The following is an 18,357-nucleotide window of genomic DNA, read 5'->3' as shown; positions in this document are numbered from 1 at the left end:
AATTGCTTATGGTTGACAGGAAAAGGGGGGAAAAGTTAAGATTTATCATCTCCTTTCGTTCTTATGATGGATTTGAGTCTTAGTCTCCAGCCTCTACAGAAGGAAAATAAAGTACCTCTCCCATTTCCTAACTGTATTCCATGAAAATCTAGGGTTGAGGGGATAAGGGAGATAAGACCTTGCATACTAGTAACCTATGGACCAAAAGCAAATACATGTTTGGTCCACAAAATGCCCTGAAGCATTTTTCATTAATTTCCAAAATCTAACAATTAGGAAATTCATAGAAAATTCTTTATCTTTCACATCTTTTAGAAAATAGGAAGCTAAAGAACACTGAGCCTGCCTTCCTAGTAGCTTCCCCTCTACCTGTTCTCTTTTAACACTTTTCTAGTTATGTTCCCTGTGGTCTAGGCAGGCGTGAGAGGTAGCAATGTCTTTATCATGGCAGGTAGTGGTTTTCAAACTTTAAAGACCATCATTATCACCTAGAGGCAGGGGAACAAGGGTCAGGTTAGTGAAGCACTCACATCACGGGCAACATTCAAGGTGGGGGGACGGGGCAAAGACGAAAACAAGATAAATAATACTTTAGTGCAATGTTTTAAAAATTAATATTTAACATCAAATGGTCAAAATATGAACGGTTTAAATGAAGGTAGGCTCTAACCCTGCAGTTTGCACAATCCTGTCTTACCTTCCTCACCCTAAACATGGCCCTGCCTGGAAGGCTTTTAAAACCACAGATCTAGGCCCCATCCAGAGAGTTTCTACTTTAGTAGGGCTGGGGCATGGGCTGAAAGATTTGCATTTTTAACAAGTCTCCAGGAGGCACTGATTCTGCCCGTCTGGGGACCTCACTATGAGAAACTGATCAGAGGATAGGACTGCCCTCTTCTCCAGACATGTGAATTGCGAAGCACAATTTTGTACATGTTACATATTAGCATGATGCTTCTCCCTCACTGATTGCATAGCAGCGCCACACCTGGGAATAGAGGAAAAGATGAAAAATGTTTGCCCTTAATTCTACTAGTCTACCCAGAGATTCAGAAGACACAGAGAATTGAATGTATTGCAACTATATATACTTTTTCATACTTAGATCTTAAAGTCATAGGTATAAAATGCCAAAATCTATCTCCAAAGACTTTCCATGAAGCAGCAGCATCTGGAAACTCAGACCATTACTTCCTACTGAAGCCAAAGCTAGTGCTTTTTCTTAGGGGTGCAATGCTGTCCCTGACATCATACGTGCATGACTTTGCTACAGGAAATTTAATACTTTAATACTTTCCTCACATTCTTTAGAAATTGTCACCAGTTCTGGTATTGACCATAACGTCTGAGAACTTCCACACAAAACAGATGGAGGCAGTAAACAAGCAGTATTATAATTCAACATAACTAAATATATTTTAGGGCTGAAACTTGGTAGGTTTTTTTTGTTTTGTTTAAAAGTTTCTCACCGTCTCTGATCACAAGTTTGTCATAGTCACATGTTCTCTGCGCTTCAATGTCCAGGGAAAGGATGTTGAGTTCCACAGTAGAATCTGGGGCCTGAATAAGCCACGTACAGTCAGCGCTGTTACTGTAGCTTTCTGGCCAGCCTGGGGAGAAGAGAAAGACTGGCGCATCTCCTGTCCTCAGGAAGCCACCACAAGCACCTGCCAGAGGAAACACCAACAGTTATGAAATACCTCCAATGGAAATGAATCTAGCATGTTCTAGGCCATCCTAAACCTAAACAACCAATTAAAACAGTTCTCAGGGGATCGCTGGGTGGCGCAGCGGTTTGGCGCCTGCCTTTGGCAGGGCGCGATCCTGGAGACCTGGGATCGAGTCCCACGTCGGGCTCCCGGTGCATGGAGCCTGCTTCTCCCTCTGCCTGTGTCTCTGCCTCTCTCTCTCTCTCTCTGTATGACTATCATAAATAAATAAAATAAAATAAAATAAAATAAAAAAATAAAACAGTTCTCAAAGAAATCTAGAAATATTTTATTAAACTTGCTGACTCACACAGCTGCAATTTCTGTTAATTTATTTTTTGTGTAAGAAAAACACACTGTATTCTGCTTTTTTCATCATAGTTTTGCCACATGGTCCATTTATTGATTAGGGTCTGTTATTTGTTAAACATAAGTTAGTTCATGTAAAAGACTCTATTATGATTATATTATTATCATTATGTTTCCGCTAGAATTTAATCTTTACTTTTTCAGCATAGCTATTCAGCATGTAAGTTATATCTGGACAACTTTAAAATAATTTTCAATTTGTTAAAATGTACAAGAGCCTTAATTTCTTACTCAATTTGTTTAAAATTAGCTTTAATGAACTGGTATGTATATCTCATAAACTCATCCTTTTAAAATATATAATTCAGTGGATTTTAGAATATTCACAAAGTTCTGTAACCATCATTTTAGATGGTTTTTAAGAACATTTTCATCATTCCAAAATATATTTTATACCTATTACCACTGGTAGCCTGTTTTCACTCTACCATGGTCTATGGGAACCAATGGTCAACTTTCTATCTTTGCCTATGGACTTACCTGTTCTTGACCCTTCTTGTAAATATAATTATGCAAAATGTGATCAGCTTTTGTGCCTAGCTTCATTTACTTAGCATCATGTTTTAAAACATGATGTATTCCAGCAAGTATTACATCAGTACTTCTTTCATTTTCCTTCATTTATTCCTTTCCTTCTTTTAAGGCTGACTAGTATTCCACTGTATAAATACACTGCATTAAGTTCTATCAGTTGTTTGATATTTGGAGTGTTTCTGCTTTTTCACTATCATGAATAATGCTTCTATGGATATTCAATGTGTACATTTTCGTGTGGACATAATGTTTGCAATGCCAATAGGTATATGACTAGGAATTTAATTGCTGGATCATATGGTAAGCCTGTGTTTCAATTTTTGAGGAATTGATAAACTGTTTTCCAAAATGGTTATATCTTTTTATATTCTTACCAGCAATCACAAGATTCCAATTTCTCCACATCCTTGCCAACACTCATTATTGTTTATCTCATTGATTAGAACCTCGTGAGTATTAAGTATATATTTTCTAGTATACCACTTTAATTTACTTGTTCTTCTTTTACTATATATTTTTAAGTTATTTTCTCAGTGGTTTTCCTGGGATTATAATTAGCATCCAATATGAAACAATGTAGTTTGGACTAATACTAATTTAGTTTGAATAGTAAATAAAACTTTGCTCTAAAAGAATTCCATTCCAACTCTCTCATCCTTAGATGCTATTATTGCCATAAAAATTATATATTTAGGAGTGCCTGGGTAGCTCAGTTGGTTAAGCATCTGCTTTCAGCTCAGGTATGGTTTCAGGGTCCTGGAATCAAGGCCCACATCAGGCTGTCTGCTCAGCAGTGAGTCTGCTTCTCCTTCTTCTTCTCCCTCTCCCTTTATGGTCTCTCTCTCTCTCTCTCTCAAATAAATAAAATCTCTTTAAAAAATATATATTTAAACTTTACAAACCCATCAATATAGTTTTATAGTCATTGCTTTATGTAGTTGTCTTTAAATCAGCAGAAGAGGGCAGCCCAGGTGGCTCAGTGGTTTAGTGCTGCCTTCAGCCCAGGGTATGATCCTGGAGACCCAGGATCGAGTTCCGCATCAGGCTCCCTGCATGGAGCCTGCTTCTCCCTCTGCCTGTGTCTCTGCCTCCCTCTCTCTATGTGGGTCTCTCACGAATAAATAAATCTTTAAAAAAATAAATAAATCATCAGAAGAAAAGACCTACAAACAAAAATACAATTATAAAATCTTTATATTTGTTTATGTAGTTATCTTACTGTTTAGCAGTAGTGAAGACATGCTATGGTACTTTCATTTCAACCTGAAAGCCTTCCACTAGAATTTCTTGTACAGTAAATCTGCTAACAAATTCTCTCAATTTTCATTTTTTCTGGAGTATTTTAATTTCTACTTAGTTTGGAGGATACATTTGCTAGATATACATTTTTAATCAAGTCTTTTCATTTCAACACTTTAAAATGTCACTCCATTGCCTTCTGGCCTTCATGGACTCTGATGAGAAGGAGGTATTAAACTCATTGAAGACTCTTTGTATTCGATAGGTTGGTTTCTCTTGGTCCTTTGAAGATGATCACTTTTTCTCCAACTTTGATATTTTGTGATGTATATGGGTGTGGACTTCAGTGGGTTTATCCTATTTCAAATTTAATGGGATTCTTGGATGTGTAGACTAATATTTTTTTATCAAATTTGAGAAGTATTCAGACACTATTTTTTCAAATATTCTTTGTCCCTCTCTCTCTCCCTCCTCTTCTGGGATTCTCATTTTACATGTGTTAGTGTCATTGATAGTTGTTGAGCTCTGTACAATTTTTTTAGTCTTTCTCACAGACAGGCTAATCTCAATTGACCTATATTCAAGTTCACTGATTCTTTCTTCTTCCTGCTGAAATCTGTCCTTGAGCTCCTCCAAGGATTTTTTTTTTTTTCATTTCAATTATACATTTCAATTCCAGAATTCTTTGCTAGTTGGGTTTTTTTTTTATTAATTTATATTACTTTACTGATATTTTTCCTTAGTTATACATTATTCCCATATTTCCCTTTAATTGTTTAGACATGGTTCCTTATAACTTTTTAACATACTTGTGACACCTAGTTTAAAGTCTTTGTGTGTTGGGATATGCCTATAAGGCTGTAGCAGGCAGTTTACAACTCTGCCTTAGACTGCACTTCCTGCTTACACAGATCCTCAAGATCAAATGGAGGTGAGAGATTAGGGCCCTCTCGCATCTTTTCCTGGACATGTGCACAACCCTGCACACGTGTGTGGCTTTCTAGATTCCTGGAGATATGTCAGAGTTTTCCAAAGCTCCATAGGATATCTCATTCCCCAGATTTTTCCTTTTACAGTTTTGTTCAGTCTCTTGTTAGCTGCAACTAGTATCACTGAGACATGCAATTGTGATGTTAAACAACCGCCATTGCTTGTTTTCCACAAACACACCAGGGATAGAGCTACTGGCACAGAGCAACCTCTGTAGCAGGTCAAACGAAGACAAGTCCTGAGAATGGACCTCTTCTAGGAAGTTGCCAGATAGTCAGATATTAGTGATTCCTTAGGAATAGGATTTTTTTTTTAAGCTCCAAACCTGTCCTACCCCTTCCAATAGTTGCTAGACTGCTGGTCTTCATAGCTACCATAGTTGTGAGGATACCAAAAGGCAACTGCAAAGCTGAGGCAAGAGGAGAGATGGAGAATCAAGATGCCAGAAAGCTGACTGTTTCAACTGAGATTCAGCATCATCCTTGAATAAATAAATAGGCTTTAGATTGTAGCAAGCTTTGATTAATTTTCAGAGTTCTCAAAAGTTGATTTTGGCAATTTTGACAATGTTCTCATTGTTTTTACACAGGAATGGATTTCCAGTGATCCTTACTCCATCATTCCAGGGGTTTATGACTTTTATATCAGTACATGTTTGAATTTTACTAAGACCACCAGGAAGTAAGTGTAAAATTTTACAAGACGAGGTCCTAATTCCTGAATCCTATTACTACATAGGCTATAGAACTAAGAAAAAAAAAGACAAATTAAAGCAATTTTCAAATGAAAGATCTATTATTCAGTATCTTCAAATGTTAAGATTTTCCTTATGAGAAATACTTCTTATCCTAAATTTATAAAAGGCAGTTGTCACACTAACTGACTTTGAGTCATTAATCTTTTTGGTCAAATATTCATTTTTCCTCATTTCCAAACACATGGTGAAACTACTTTGCCTTATACTTTTGTGGTCAAATGAAGCCATTTGACCAGTCTGAGTTAATGGCTTATGAACAAAACGACTGTGTCACTTTTAGGATGAACAATTTTACACTAAGATGTCCCAGAGTTCTCTTTCCTCCTGCCATGATCATAGTCAATGTCCCAGACAACATCAGGTTCGGCAGCCTGGGTTATGGGATGATACTAATGACAAGGCACCTAGTTAATCCAAAAGGAAGGTGTAGCACAAACCAGAAGGAAACTTTATTATTTTTCAGCAACTCAGAATTTGGAATTGTTTATTACTACAGCATAACTGAACATCTCCTGAGTGATCGACACTGACTAATGTTTTCCTATTTGGCATGTTTAACTTCCTTCAGATGATCCTAATCCACATTAAGCTCAGTTTCCTTTATTTTCTTCTGCCTCTACCTCCTGCTTTGTCATTAAATAATTTAATTACTATATTATTATTTAACTGATATATGAATGGTTATTTTCCCCAATTATTTTTAAGCTCCTGGAGAGTTGAGATCATATCTTTGTTTCTTTACTTAGTCATCTTGGTATATCTATAACAAATCCCCAATAAAAATTTATTGAATTAAACTAAGTGTATGTATGTGTAAGAAATGCTAATGGCACAATGTTCAACATGTTAATATATTTTAAAATGTTAAGTTTTTTCTTTTAGTTTTAATGAATCTTTCAGGATATGATCTAGATAACAGTAAATTATAAAATTCTCATACCTTCATACTTTCCCCTTCCCTTGTTCTTGATTAAGGAAAATGAGATTTATATTATATTTGCTCATCCACTTAAATCATATAATTACAGAGTATGAGTATGAGAAGGAAATTTGCCATTTTTTGAGTACTAAATTATATTTGTTGATATAATATTTTGCATGAGTAAGTAATTCCTTTTCTAACTTGAAATTTGTGGATATAAAAAAGCTTAACTCAAGTTTACTTATGAGAGCTATCCAGAATTAAATGGATAGCTCTAAATTATATTTGGCAATCTTGTTGATGGTTCTTTGCTCTTAGATAAATAGATTAATATTTTAGGAAAGAAATTCATATTCAATGTTATGGAAACATCTTGTAAGGGAGGTGAAAATAACATCTCAGAACAGAATACTCTAGGGACATTAAATGAAAACAGTATGAATTATACCTTTATCAGTTTTCTCTGCCAATATAAATTCCCAAGAAATTAGAAGCACATAGACTCTAATCTTTTAGGATCTGTTTAGTCTTGTAACAAGAATATTCTTCAGTGAGAACCTAGGATAACCTGCCTCAATCAGGTAGAGCTGACCCTTGAAGAATGCAGGGCTTAGGAGTGTCAACCCCCAGCACAGTCAAAATTCCATGTAACTTTTTTTTAAAGTAGGCTACATGCCCAACATGGGCCCAAGCTTATCCCTGAGATAAAGAGTGACATGTTCTATCAACTGAGCCAGCCAAGTACTCCCAAAAACCCTTGTAACTTTTGACTCCCCAAGAAGTTAATTACTAATGACCTACAGTTGACCAGAAGTCTTAAAGATAACATAGTCAATTAAAACGTATTTTGTGTGTTATGTGTATTATATGCTGTATTCTTACAATGAAGTAAGCTAAAGAAAAGAAAATGCTAAGAAAATCATAAGGAAGAATAAATTTACAGCACTATACTGTGTTCATTGAAAAAAAAATTCTCATATAAGTGGATTTTTAAATCCCATGCAATTTAAATTTGTGTTGTTCAAGAGTCAACTGTATACCAATGACTGACAATATCCTCCAAGAAATGTCTGTCAAACTTCTATGTCAACCCATAAAAGCATTCAAAATTGTTTAAACAAATTATTAGGAAAAAAAATGGTCTTCCCAAATACTGCTTACTGAAGAAGGAATTATGGAGGTCTTAAATATAGTAAAATAAAAGTTTAACAATTAGGCTAATTTTACCATGAAACATGAAGGTTTATAGCCAACTAAGGAGAAAGTAAAGTATTTCTGAAAGTACGTTTAAAATGAAATATAGAGGAAACATAGTTATTTCTTTTTACAAGTTGATCCTTAATGTTGTATGTATGGATGGATGTGAACATACATAGTATTTACAAATCAAATTTTCAGAGATCTCTAAAAGGGTCTCTAGAAATTATAAGTAGGGGTATCTGGGTGGTTCTGTTGGTTAAGCATCTGACTCTTGATTTTGGCTCAGGTCATGATCTCAGGGCCTTGAGATCAAGCCTGGCATTGGGCTCTGTGCTGAGAATGGAAAACCTGCTTAAGATTCTCTCTCTCTCTCCCTCACTGCCCCTACCCCTTGTGCACACTTCTGAAAGAAAGAAAGAAAGAAAGAAAGAAAGAAAGAAAGAAAGAAAGAAAGAAAGAAAGCCTCATGGGTATCAAACCCCTATTTTAAAATAATATAATGCAAAACCAGCATTTTTAAAAAGCAAATGTACACTTTTCACAAAATGCAATATTTATGAAATTAAAAGAACACCTGAACATATGGAGGAAGGGTTTTAGGGCTATACTTACTCTTCTTAGTCATTTATGTACTTGGCTTCTGTTATGGTAAGATACTTTGAAAGACTAGTCCACACATATCAGCCCCTAAACAGAATTTCATTTATTACCAAACACACCTGTAGCAATAGTAGGTAAAGGTCCACCAGAGGCATTCACTGCAAACCACTCCAGAAGGAATCCTTTCCCTGTGATTGAAGAGTCAGAGGAAAACTGAAATGTCAAAGAATTTCTAGAGGAGCTAAAGGATGTGGTCTGGGTACCACAATAAGTTCCAATTAGGCGGGAATGAATGCCAAGGCCATCATAAACCTGCATGTTAAAAGAAAAGAAAAGAAAAACTGATAATAGAGCACTGAATTTAGGCAATGACCTCTATTTTTTTTTTCATAAAACTGAAAAAGTTGCCTTATGTTATTATAATTTCATCATCATCGGAAAAAATAAATGAACATTTTATATTAGTCTAAACAGCAAATTAAATGTAGAATATGATTGCAAACATTTTAAGGTGTTTTAAAATAATTTTATCTTTGCTGCACACAAGCCCTCTGTGATATAGTTCATTATTTGATTTATAGTAAAATTTAGGGAATAGTATGAAACAAGATGGTTGCACAACAATAGAATTTATTGAATGCTTTGGGGCCTCACAAGAAGGGATTCAAAAGAAAGGAAAAAAATAAGAAGAAAGAGGAAAGGTTCAATGAAAGTGGGCAGGTAACCAAAAGCAGAATTAATGACAACAAAAGAATCACAGCTTGCAAGGGCTCAGCACACATTCAGAGCCCTCAAAACATTTTTTTCTTTTGGTTTAAAATATTAAATTGCCTATTTAGAGACATATTTTGATCATTACAGACACATAGCATGGGGCACATTTTTTTTTCAGCACATGTGGGTGAATGCTATTCAACCACATTTCCTATCCTTTTCGCCATCTTCTAAGTAATTTGGAACATGTTCATTGTAATTGTTATAGATTTATCTACTGAAGCTACCTTGTAAGCTAAGTTTTTCAGACTATGTAATAATGATTTCCACACATACTGAGCACCTCTTAGGTACTGAATGCTGTGTGAGACACTATAGGCCCAAGAAGAATAGGATAGAATCCTGGCCTTTGAGAATCTTATAAAATAGTTAAACTCATAGAGGGAGAAAGTAGAATGATGGTTGCAAGGGATGAAGAGAGAGGGAAAGAGGGAGATGTTGATCAAAGGTTACAAAGTTTCAGTTATACAAGATGAGTAATTCTGGAGATCTAGTGTGCAGCAATGTGACTATAGTTAATACTGTAATATGTAAAAAAAATACAGTAATATGTAATTCTGTGTATTATATACTTGGAATTTGCTGAGAGGGTAAATCTTAAATATTTTCATCACACACATACACTCCAAATGAAAACTATCTAAGGTGGTAGATATATTAATTAGCTTGATGATTATGGTGATTATTTTACAATGTATACATACACTGAAACATCAAGTTGTATATCTTATACACAATATTTATTTGTCAAATATACCTAAATAAAGCAAAAAATATTATAGTATTTCTGAAATTGATACAACAACCAATATCTGGATGGCGATAACAACCATAATTATTTATTTTAAATGATCCTTCAAACTTTTAATAGTCTAATATAAGAATACACAAGAAAATAAGATATAAGGTAGAATAAATGTTTAAGTAAGATACACACATACATAGACATAACCCAAAAGGTAAATTACAATGATGCTAAAATAAACATAGATACAGAATCCAAAGATAATAAATATAATACCAGAATTACCTTTTCATCAACAACTTAGAAGGAGTAAACATGACTTAGAGAAGACCATCTCATGTGATTTACAAATAAATGCTTGAATAGACAACAACTTGGATATACCTTTGCAAATAGAAATTCACCAAAACTTATGAACATTGATTGTACTGGAAAACTCACCCTTAATTTGTCATAATAGCAGCTCTGTGCTCCTTCAATGTCTATCTCCAAGATTCTACCATGGATAACTTGAGTTGCATTCACATTTACTATCCATTGGTAATTGGAGTTGTGGGGGTAACGCCCAGGCCATAAGGGAGAGGCAATTTTCCCATGAGTTCCCACAATATTATCATTGCCAAATACTAGGAGGAAAAACAGAGTAGTAAATCAGATGTACTTAGCTCTTTAGTCAAATGAAAGAAACAAAAGGCAAGGGGTGTTGAAAAGGATGGACTTTTAATTGACTGTGATTTCTATTCTGAACACTGAAAGAAATATTGCTTCCCTTTCGGTTTCTGTACTATCTATTAATTCCTTGGAGAACAGTGATTTGGTGAATGGAATTCCATCTCCTAAGGAGGTTGTATGGTGTGAAAAGAGGAGATAACTTCCCATGTGAAAAGGGGTTCCCAGCCCCCAGGGGACTTGAGGACATATGAAGGGGTATTACCAGACTCCTTCTCTAAATTTTGACTCCTTCTCTATTTTACTTGATTTTACAAAAGAGTGCTTTTTTTTTTTAATTTGATAAGAGTAATTACATATTGGGACAACATGAAGAATAGCTAATTATGGAAAAGTCAAATTAGAAAATAAAAATATTTAATGTTTTATTCTATTAGAAGAAAACCCTGTTGTTATGTTATCTGAGCACTTAATTCAATCTTAAAATAATACTAAATGTTTTGAATTTGAAGAATATAAAGTTGATAAAAACAAATGAAATACTGTATCAATATACTAAACCTGAGCTATAATACATTAGTAGGATCTAAAAAATATTATGCAAAACATTTAATATAACATTAGGTAGAAACTAGAGCTTAAAGAGCATACTAGAGCCATTGAGAATGCTCTCCCTTGCTCTTAGTGAGCCATTCACGTATAATTTAGTTTTTGTAATATATTTTAAGAATCAATTCTACAAACACAATAAATCTAGAAGAATAGAGTTCAGGATTATCCTTAACTTAGTGCATTCCTAAGAAATATGTTATCCTTTCTAGTTCATAGGATGTTTTCTGGAAGACATCAATAAAAAGAAGCAACTTACTTTTAGTAAATGTGGCTTGGAAGCCTGTGCCACTGCCTGAGCCATCTGAGACAAATCTGATCCACAGGATATGCCCAACAATGGATGAATAATTGAGAGGGAGAACGTTTCCACAGTATCGCCCCACCAAGTGACCAGTGGCGTTTCTTTCACGGACCTCCACAAAATCTCTGCTACAGTCCTGAGAATCCTCCAACTGGAAAGTTCTAATTTGAAAAACAAAAAAAAAAAAAAAAAAAGGAGAGAGAGTTTATGAGGATTAAATTGATAGAAAAAACTTTGGGATTATCCTGAAACACCTGCTGGGTTAAACTGTTCTTTATAAAACTTTATTTAACTTTAACCACAATATCTTTGAGCCAACTCAAAAAATTCTTTCACTCAAATTTGTTGAAATGCTTAATCAAAAGACACAAAGACAAGTAATACACTGCCTTTGAGGAATTTTCTTTCTAGGGGGAAAGATTGAGCAAAAACACAGGAAAAAATACACCATATAAGGCAGAATATTTTACATTGCCCTCAGATCTAAGAGTATTATAAGATTTTGAGGCAGAGGTATATCTGCTTGTGAGGCTCAGTAATAGCTTGACAGAGTTTTTTTTTTTTTTTTTTTGAGATGGAAATGTAAACATCAGCTGGATTTAAGGTACAGAAATAGCAGAAAATGTGTGTCAATAAAAGCACATACACAGAAAAAGGTGGGGCATATATAGAAATCTGTGAGATGTCTAGTTTGGTTAAAACATTGAGTACCTTTGGGAAAACATTAGAAGGCCTAGCTGACGCAGAATGATGGGCTAATTTTGCCAGATCTTAAGTGCCAATCAAAGACATCTGTACCTAATTTCTGAAAAGGTAGAATAAATATGGGATTTGTTAAAATACAAGCTATTGTTGAAAATGTGGCCTATTCAACTTGTATTATATTCTGCAGTTATGTTGACACAGGGGAATGAAAGACAGGAAATGATATTGTTTTCATGATTGTCAATTGTAACATATAGAGTCTACAACATATAGATGCTAATTGAATGCTTTCAGAACTTGGCCTTAATGCTTTATGCTTTATAAACTTGGATAGATATAGATATATAGATATAGATATCTAGTCAATACAACCACTCTGCAATGCCAAGACAATTCAATGGGGAAAAGAAAGTCATTTTAACATGTGGTGCTTCAGTAACTGAATAGCCTTATGGACGGGAAAAAAAGACCCTCAACCTCTGCCTCTCTCCATACACAGAAAGTAATTTAATATTTCTCATAGCTATAAACATAAGAGCTAGAACCATAAAATTCTCAGAAGAAAGCAGAGAATATCTTTATAACCTTGAGGCAGGCAAATATTTCTTAGACTGAATGCAAAAGGCATTAACCATAAGATTTAAAAAATTAATTCAACTTCATCAAAAATTAAAAATTCTCCTCATTAAAGAGACAAATGAGAAAATGAATAGGCAAGTTATAGACTGTGTAGAGGGAAGAAGAGATCATTATAAAGCAAGGGACTCATATCTGGAATATAAAAGGAATTCCTACAATAAACTATGCAAAAACAAATAACCAAAATAAAAATGACCAAAGGTGAGACACCTGGGTGGCTCAGTGGTTGAGCGTCTGCCTTCAGCTCAGGGCATGATCCTGGAGTTCTGGGATCTAGTCCCACATTGGGCTCCCTGCATGGAGCCTGCTTCTCCCTCTGCCTGTTTCTCTGCCTCTCTCATTCTGTGTTTCTCATGAATAAATAAATAAATAAAATATTAAAAAATAAAAAATAAAAATGACAAAAGGTTTGAAGAGACACTTAAAAGAAGTTGAGTGAATAGTCAATGAGAATGTCTAAAGTGCTGTGTCATTAGTCATCAGAATAATATAAATTAAATATCACAGTAGGTTATCATTTCATACCCATCAGAATGGCTAAAATAAAAAAAGACTGATAAGATCAAATGTTGGCAAGCGTGCACAGCAGCTCTAGGTCTCATGTGTTTCTGGGGGGAACACATACTAATTGGACCACTGTGAACAATTATTTGTCAGTTTCTTATGAAGTTAAATACACATCCCATTAGTGGCTCAGAAGTTCCTCTCCAAGATATTTACCCAAGAGAAAGAAAGAATCCAGGATAATGCCAGTGGATATAAAAGAACTCTTACAACTCAAAAACAAAAAGACTTCAAAAAATGCAAAGGAACTGAACATGCAGTTCTCCAAAGATGTGTCATGAATGGTCAGTAAGAATGTGAAAAAATGCTCAATATCATTAGTTATTAGGGAAATGCAAATCAAAACCATGCTGCACCCACAGGATGACTAGTATTTAAAAAATAAAAATAACAAGTGTCATTGAAAATGTGGAGAAATTGGAACTCTCGCACCTTGCTAGTAGAAGTGTAAAATAGTGCAGCTATTGTACAAAACAATTTGTTCCTCAAAAAGTTAAACATAGGATTACTATACAATCCAATAATTCTACTCTTAGGTATATACCCAAATAATTAAAAGCAGGGACTTAAAAAGATATTTGTATATCAATATTTATAAAAGCATTCACAATAGCCAAAAGCTGGAAACAACTCAAATGTCCATCAGTAGATGAATGGCTATACAAAATGGTTAAGCTGATGAATGGACAAAGCTATATATAGTTATATAATTATAATATATAATATAAATTACATAGCTATATACATATAAAAGTTGATATATATATAACTTCAATAAACAAAATAGATAACTATATATTTATCTATCTATATGTAAAGTCACATTTCATACACATACACTAGAATATTATTCAGTCATAAAACAGAATGAAATTTTGACACATGCTGCAACATAGATGAACTCTAAAAACATTATGCTCAGTAAAAAAAAAAAAAAAAAAAAGGCATGTAGGATTCTCCTTGAATGTGAAGACTGGAATAAGTTTTAAATTTTAATATCCATTAAAAACCTTATGCTAATAAACTTGAACTTTTAATTTTCTATAAAAATATAGTAATATAAGTTGAAGAAAAAAAATGAAGAACCTGAAAAAAAAAAACCACCATTAAATCAAACAAAAATCAGTATTTAAAGTTGCCCACAGACAACATAAACAAAAATCTGAGCCCAAACAATTTCATAGGGGATACCAAAGATTCAATGAATCAATAGCCCAACTTCAATCTTACACAAACTGTAACAAAGAATAGAAAAGAGGAAGAATCTCCAGCCCTTTGAAGTTAGTATAATCTTGAAAGCAAAGCCAGTCAAGGGAAGTCAAAGAAAGAAAACTGTAGGCTAACCTAACTTAATATAGATGAAAAATCCTAAATAAAATATAAGCAAAACGGATCCATTAATTTATAAAATATATACATCTAATCAAGTTGAGCTAACAATGCTTTAAGATTAGAAGATCTATAAGAAAAATCACTACCACCCCCAACACCCTTCCCCAATGACTAATAAAGATAGCTGCAAAATAAGAGACTACTGAAGCATTTTCCAGGGAAACAAGAAAAAGGGAGAAAATTTATAAAGATTTGAAAAGAAGAGTTGTAAATTATTATTTGGGAGGGTTCGTTTATTGACAAATATTTATTGTGCAGTTTAATGTGTGTCCTCTTCTAGGCACTAAAGAAATAGCAATAGAAAAGAGAGAGAAAAGTCTGTCATTCTAGAGAATACTATGGTTGCTGGATAAAATGTACAAAAATCAATACAGTTTCCTTATACCAGTAAACAAAAATCTAGAAACTGCAACTTAGTCAACATTTACTCAACAAACAATTTTTACTTCCTTCTGTATTGCCTGACACTGTTATGGGAGGTCGAGGTAGGGCAATAAAGAACATAGAAAATGTTTCTCCCTTTTGGGACCTTCTATTCAAGAAGAAAAGATAGACAATAATAAGTAGACATATAATGAGATAGTGATTAATTCTAGGAGGAAAAAATAATTTAAGAAGGTGTTATTTTTGGAAAGGGGCCAGGTCACAACTGTAAGTTTTAAATGGATGACATTTTCAACAACAATAACCAAAAAAGGGGGACCCCTGGGTGGCGCAGCGGTTTGGCGCCTGCCTTTGGCCCAGGGCGTGATCCTGGAGACCCGGGATTGAATCCCACATCGGGCTCCTGGTGCATGGAGCCTGCTTCTCTCTCTGCCTGTGTCTCTGTCTCTCTCTCTCTCTGTGTAACTATCATAAATAAATTTAAAAAATTAAAAAAAAATAACCAAAAAAGGTGTCTAGCTAGAAGGCCTCTATATTAAAAAAAAATGTGGAAGTTTAATAAAGGACATAAAAGAAGACCATACTCCAAATTCAAGAATATGAAGAGTCACTAAAGATCATTCTAAAAATTAATGTATAAATTCAGTGTAATTCCTATCCAATCAGTAAGGATGATTCCATTTATGTAAAATATAAAATAGAAAGCAATACTATGTAGTGTATATGGATATATACATATATGCACACACAATACATATTATACATATATAATATAGCATATATAGTAAAATTATAAAAACATTCACGGAAGTGAATTGATTTGCAATTCAAGATATAGATTAACTCTGTGGTGAGTAAGTAAGGGGGACTTTTGCTGCCCTGTAACATTTCATTAAGTTAAAATTAATTTTTAGATTGGGGGGAGGAGCAAGATGGAGGAGTAGGGTCCCCAAATCACCTGTCTCCACCAAACTACCTAGAAAACCTTCAAATTATCCTGAAAATCTATGAATTCGGCCTGAGATTTAAAGAGAGACCAGCTGGAATGCTACAGTGAGAAGAGTTCGCGCTTCTATCAAGGTAGGAAGACGGGGAAAAAGAAATAAAGGAACAAAGGCCTCCAAGGGGGAGGGGCCCCGCGAGGAGCCGGGCTGAGGCCGGGGCGAGTGTCCCCAGGACAGGAGAGCCCCGTCCCGGAGACGCAGGAGCTGCACCGACCTTCCCGGGGGAAAGGGGCTCGCGGGGAGTTGGAGCAGGACCCAGGAGGGCGGGGATGCCCTCGGGCTCCCTGGGACAGTAACAGCAACTGCGCGCCCAGGAGAGTGCGCCGAGCTCCCTAAGGGCTGCAGCGCGCACGGCGGGACCCGGAGCAGCTCGGGGGGGGGCTCGGGGGCGGCTCCGCGGAGGGGGCTGCGGGGCGGGAGCAGCTCGGCCGGGCTCGGGCAGAGGAAGAGGCTCCGTGCGGAGGGGGCTGCGCGGTTCCAGGAGCAGCTCGGGGGGGGGGCTCGGGCGGCGGCTCCGCGGAGGGGGCTGCGCGGCCCGGGAGCGCGAATCCACCAGCGCAGGCTCCGGAGCACAGGGCGCCGGGACACAGCCCAGGATCCGGCCTCCCCCGGGACAGGCAGAGGCCGGGAGGGGCCAGGACAGCAAGGACGCTCCTGCCCCAGCTGAGCAGATCAGCGGCCCCGCCCCGGAGCCTCCAGGCCCTGCAGACGGAGTTCCTGCCGGAGCTGAATCCAGGTTTCCAGAGCTGCCCCGCCACTGGGGCTGTTCCTCCTGCGGCCTCACGGGGTAAACAACCCCCACTGAGCCCTGCACCAGGCAGGGGCACAGCAACTCCCCCAACTGCTAACACCTGAAAATCAGCACAACAGGCCCCTCCCCCAGAAGATCAGCTAGACTGACAACTTCCAGGAGAAGCCAAGGGACTTAAAGAACACAGAATCAGAAGATACTCCCCCGTGGTTCTTTTTTTTTTTTTTTTTTTTTTGTTTTTGTTTTGTTTTGCTTTTTGATTTGTTTCCTTCCCCCACCCCCTTTTTTTCTCCTTTCTTTTTCGTTCTCTTTTTCTTCTTTTTTTTTTCTTTTTTCTCGTTTTTTTTCTTTTCTTCCCTTTTTTTTTTCTCTTTCTCTTTTCTTTCCTTCTTTCTCTCCTCTCTTTTTCTCTTTTTCCCAATACAATTTGCTTTTGGCCACTCTGCACTGAGCAAAATGACTAGAAGGAAAACCTCACCTCAAAAGAAAGAATCAGAAACAGTCCTCTCTCCCACAGAGTTACAAAATCTGGATTACAATTCAATGTCAGAAAGCCAATTCAGAAGCACTATTATACAGCTACTGGTGGCTCTAGAAAAAAGTATAAAGGACTCAAGAGACTTCATGACTGCAGAATTTAGAGCTAATCAGGCAGAAATTAAAAATCAATTGAATGAGATGCAATCCAAACTAGAAGTCCTAACGACGAGGGTTAACGAGGTGGAAGAACGAGTGAGTGACATAGAAGACAAGTTGATAGCAAAGAGGGAAACTGAGGAAAAAAGAGACAAACAATTAAAAGACCATGAAGATAGATTAAGGGAAATAAACGACAGCCTGAGGAAGAAAAACCTACGTTTAATTGGGGTTCCCGAGGGCGCCGAAAGGGACAGAGGGCCAGAATATGTATTTGAACAAATTCTAGCTGAAAACTTTCCTAATCTGGGAAGGGAAACAGGCATTCAGATCCAGGAAATAGAGAGATCCCCCCCTAAAATCAATAAAAACCGTTCAACACCTCGACATTTAATAGTGAAGCTTGCAAATTCCAAAGATAAGGAGAAGATCCTTAAAGCAGCAAGAGACAAGAAATCCCTGACTTTTATGGGGAGGAGTATTAGGGTAACAGCAGACCTCTCCACAGAGACCTGGCAGGCCAGAAAGGGCTGGCAGGATATATTCAGGGTCCTAAATGAGAAGAACATGCAACCAAGAATACTTTATCCAGCAAGGCTCTCATTCAAAATGGAAGGAGAGATAAAGAGCTTCCAAGACAGGCAGCAACTAAAAGAATATGTGACCTCCAAACCAGCTTTGCAAGAAATTTTAAGGGGGACTCTTAAAATTCCCCTTTAAGAAGAAGTTCAGTGGAACAGTCCACAAAAACAAAGACTGAATAGATATCATGATGACACTAAACTCATATCTCTCAATAGTAACTCTGAATGTGAACGGGCTTAATGACCCCATCAAAAGGCGCAGGGTTTCAGACTGGAT

At 36.3% G+C, this 18,357-nt stretch overlaps 1 protein-coding gene across 1 annotated transcript in view; it reads right to left on the bottom strand.

Annotated features, from left to right (window-relative positions):
- Nucleotides 1–18,357, bottom strand: part of CUBN (cubilin) — a 265,801-nt gene that overhangs the window by 94,442 nt on the left and 153,002 nt on the right. Inside the window, 4 exon segments of the mRNA NM_001003148.2 lie at nt 1,470–1,667; nt 8,440–8,632; nt 10,281–10,465; nt 11,377–11,582. Coding sequence (NP_001003148.2) covers nt 1,470–1,667; nt 8,440–8,632; nt 10,281–10,465; nt 11,377–11,582 — 782 coding nt within the window.

This window comes from Canis lupus, chromosome 2 (assembly GCF_011100685.1).
Source record: "Canis lupus familiaris isolate Mischka breed German Shepherd chromosome 2, alternate assembly UU_Cfam_GSD_1.0, whole genome shotgun sequence".
Taxonomy (NCBI): Eukaryota; Metazoa; Chordata; class Mammalia; order Carnivora; family Canidae; genus Canis; species Canis lupus.
Note: the sequence above shows the minus strand (reverse complement) of the source record. Positions and strands in the feature narration are given on the sequence as shown.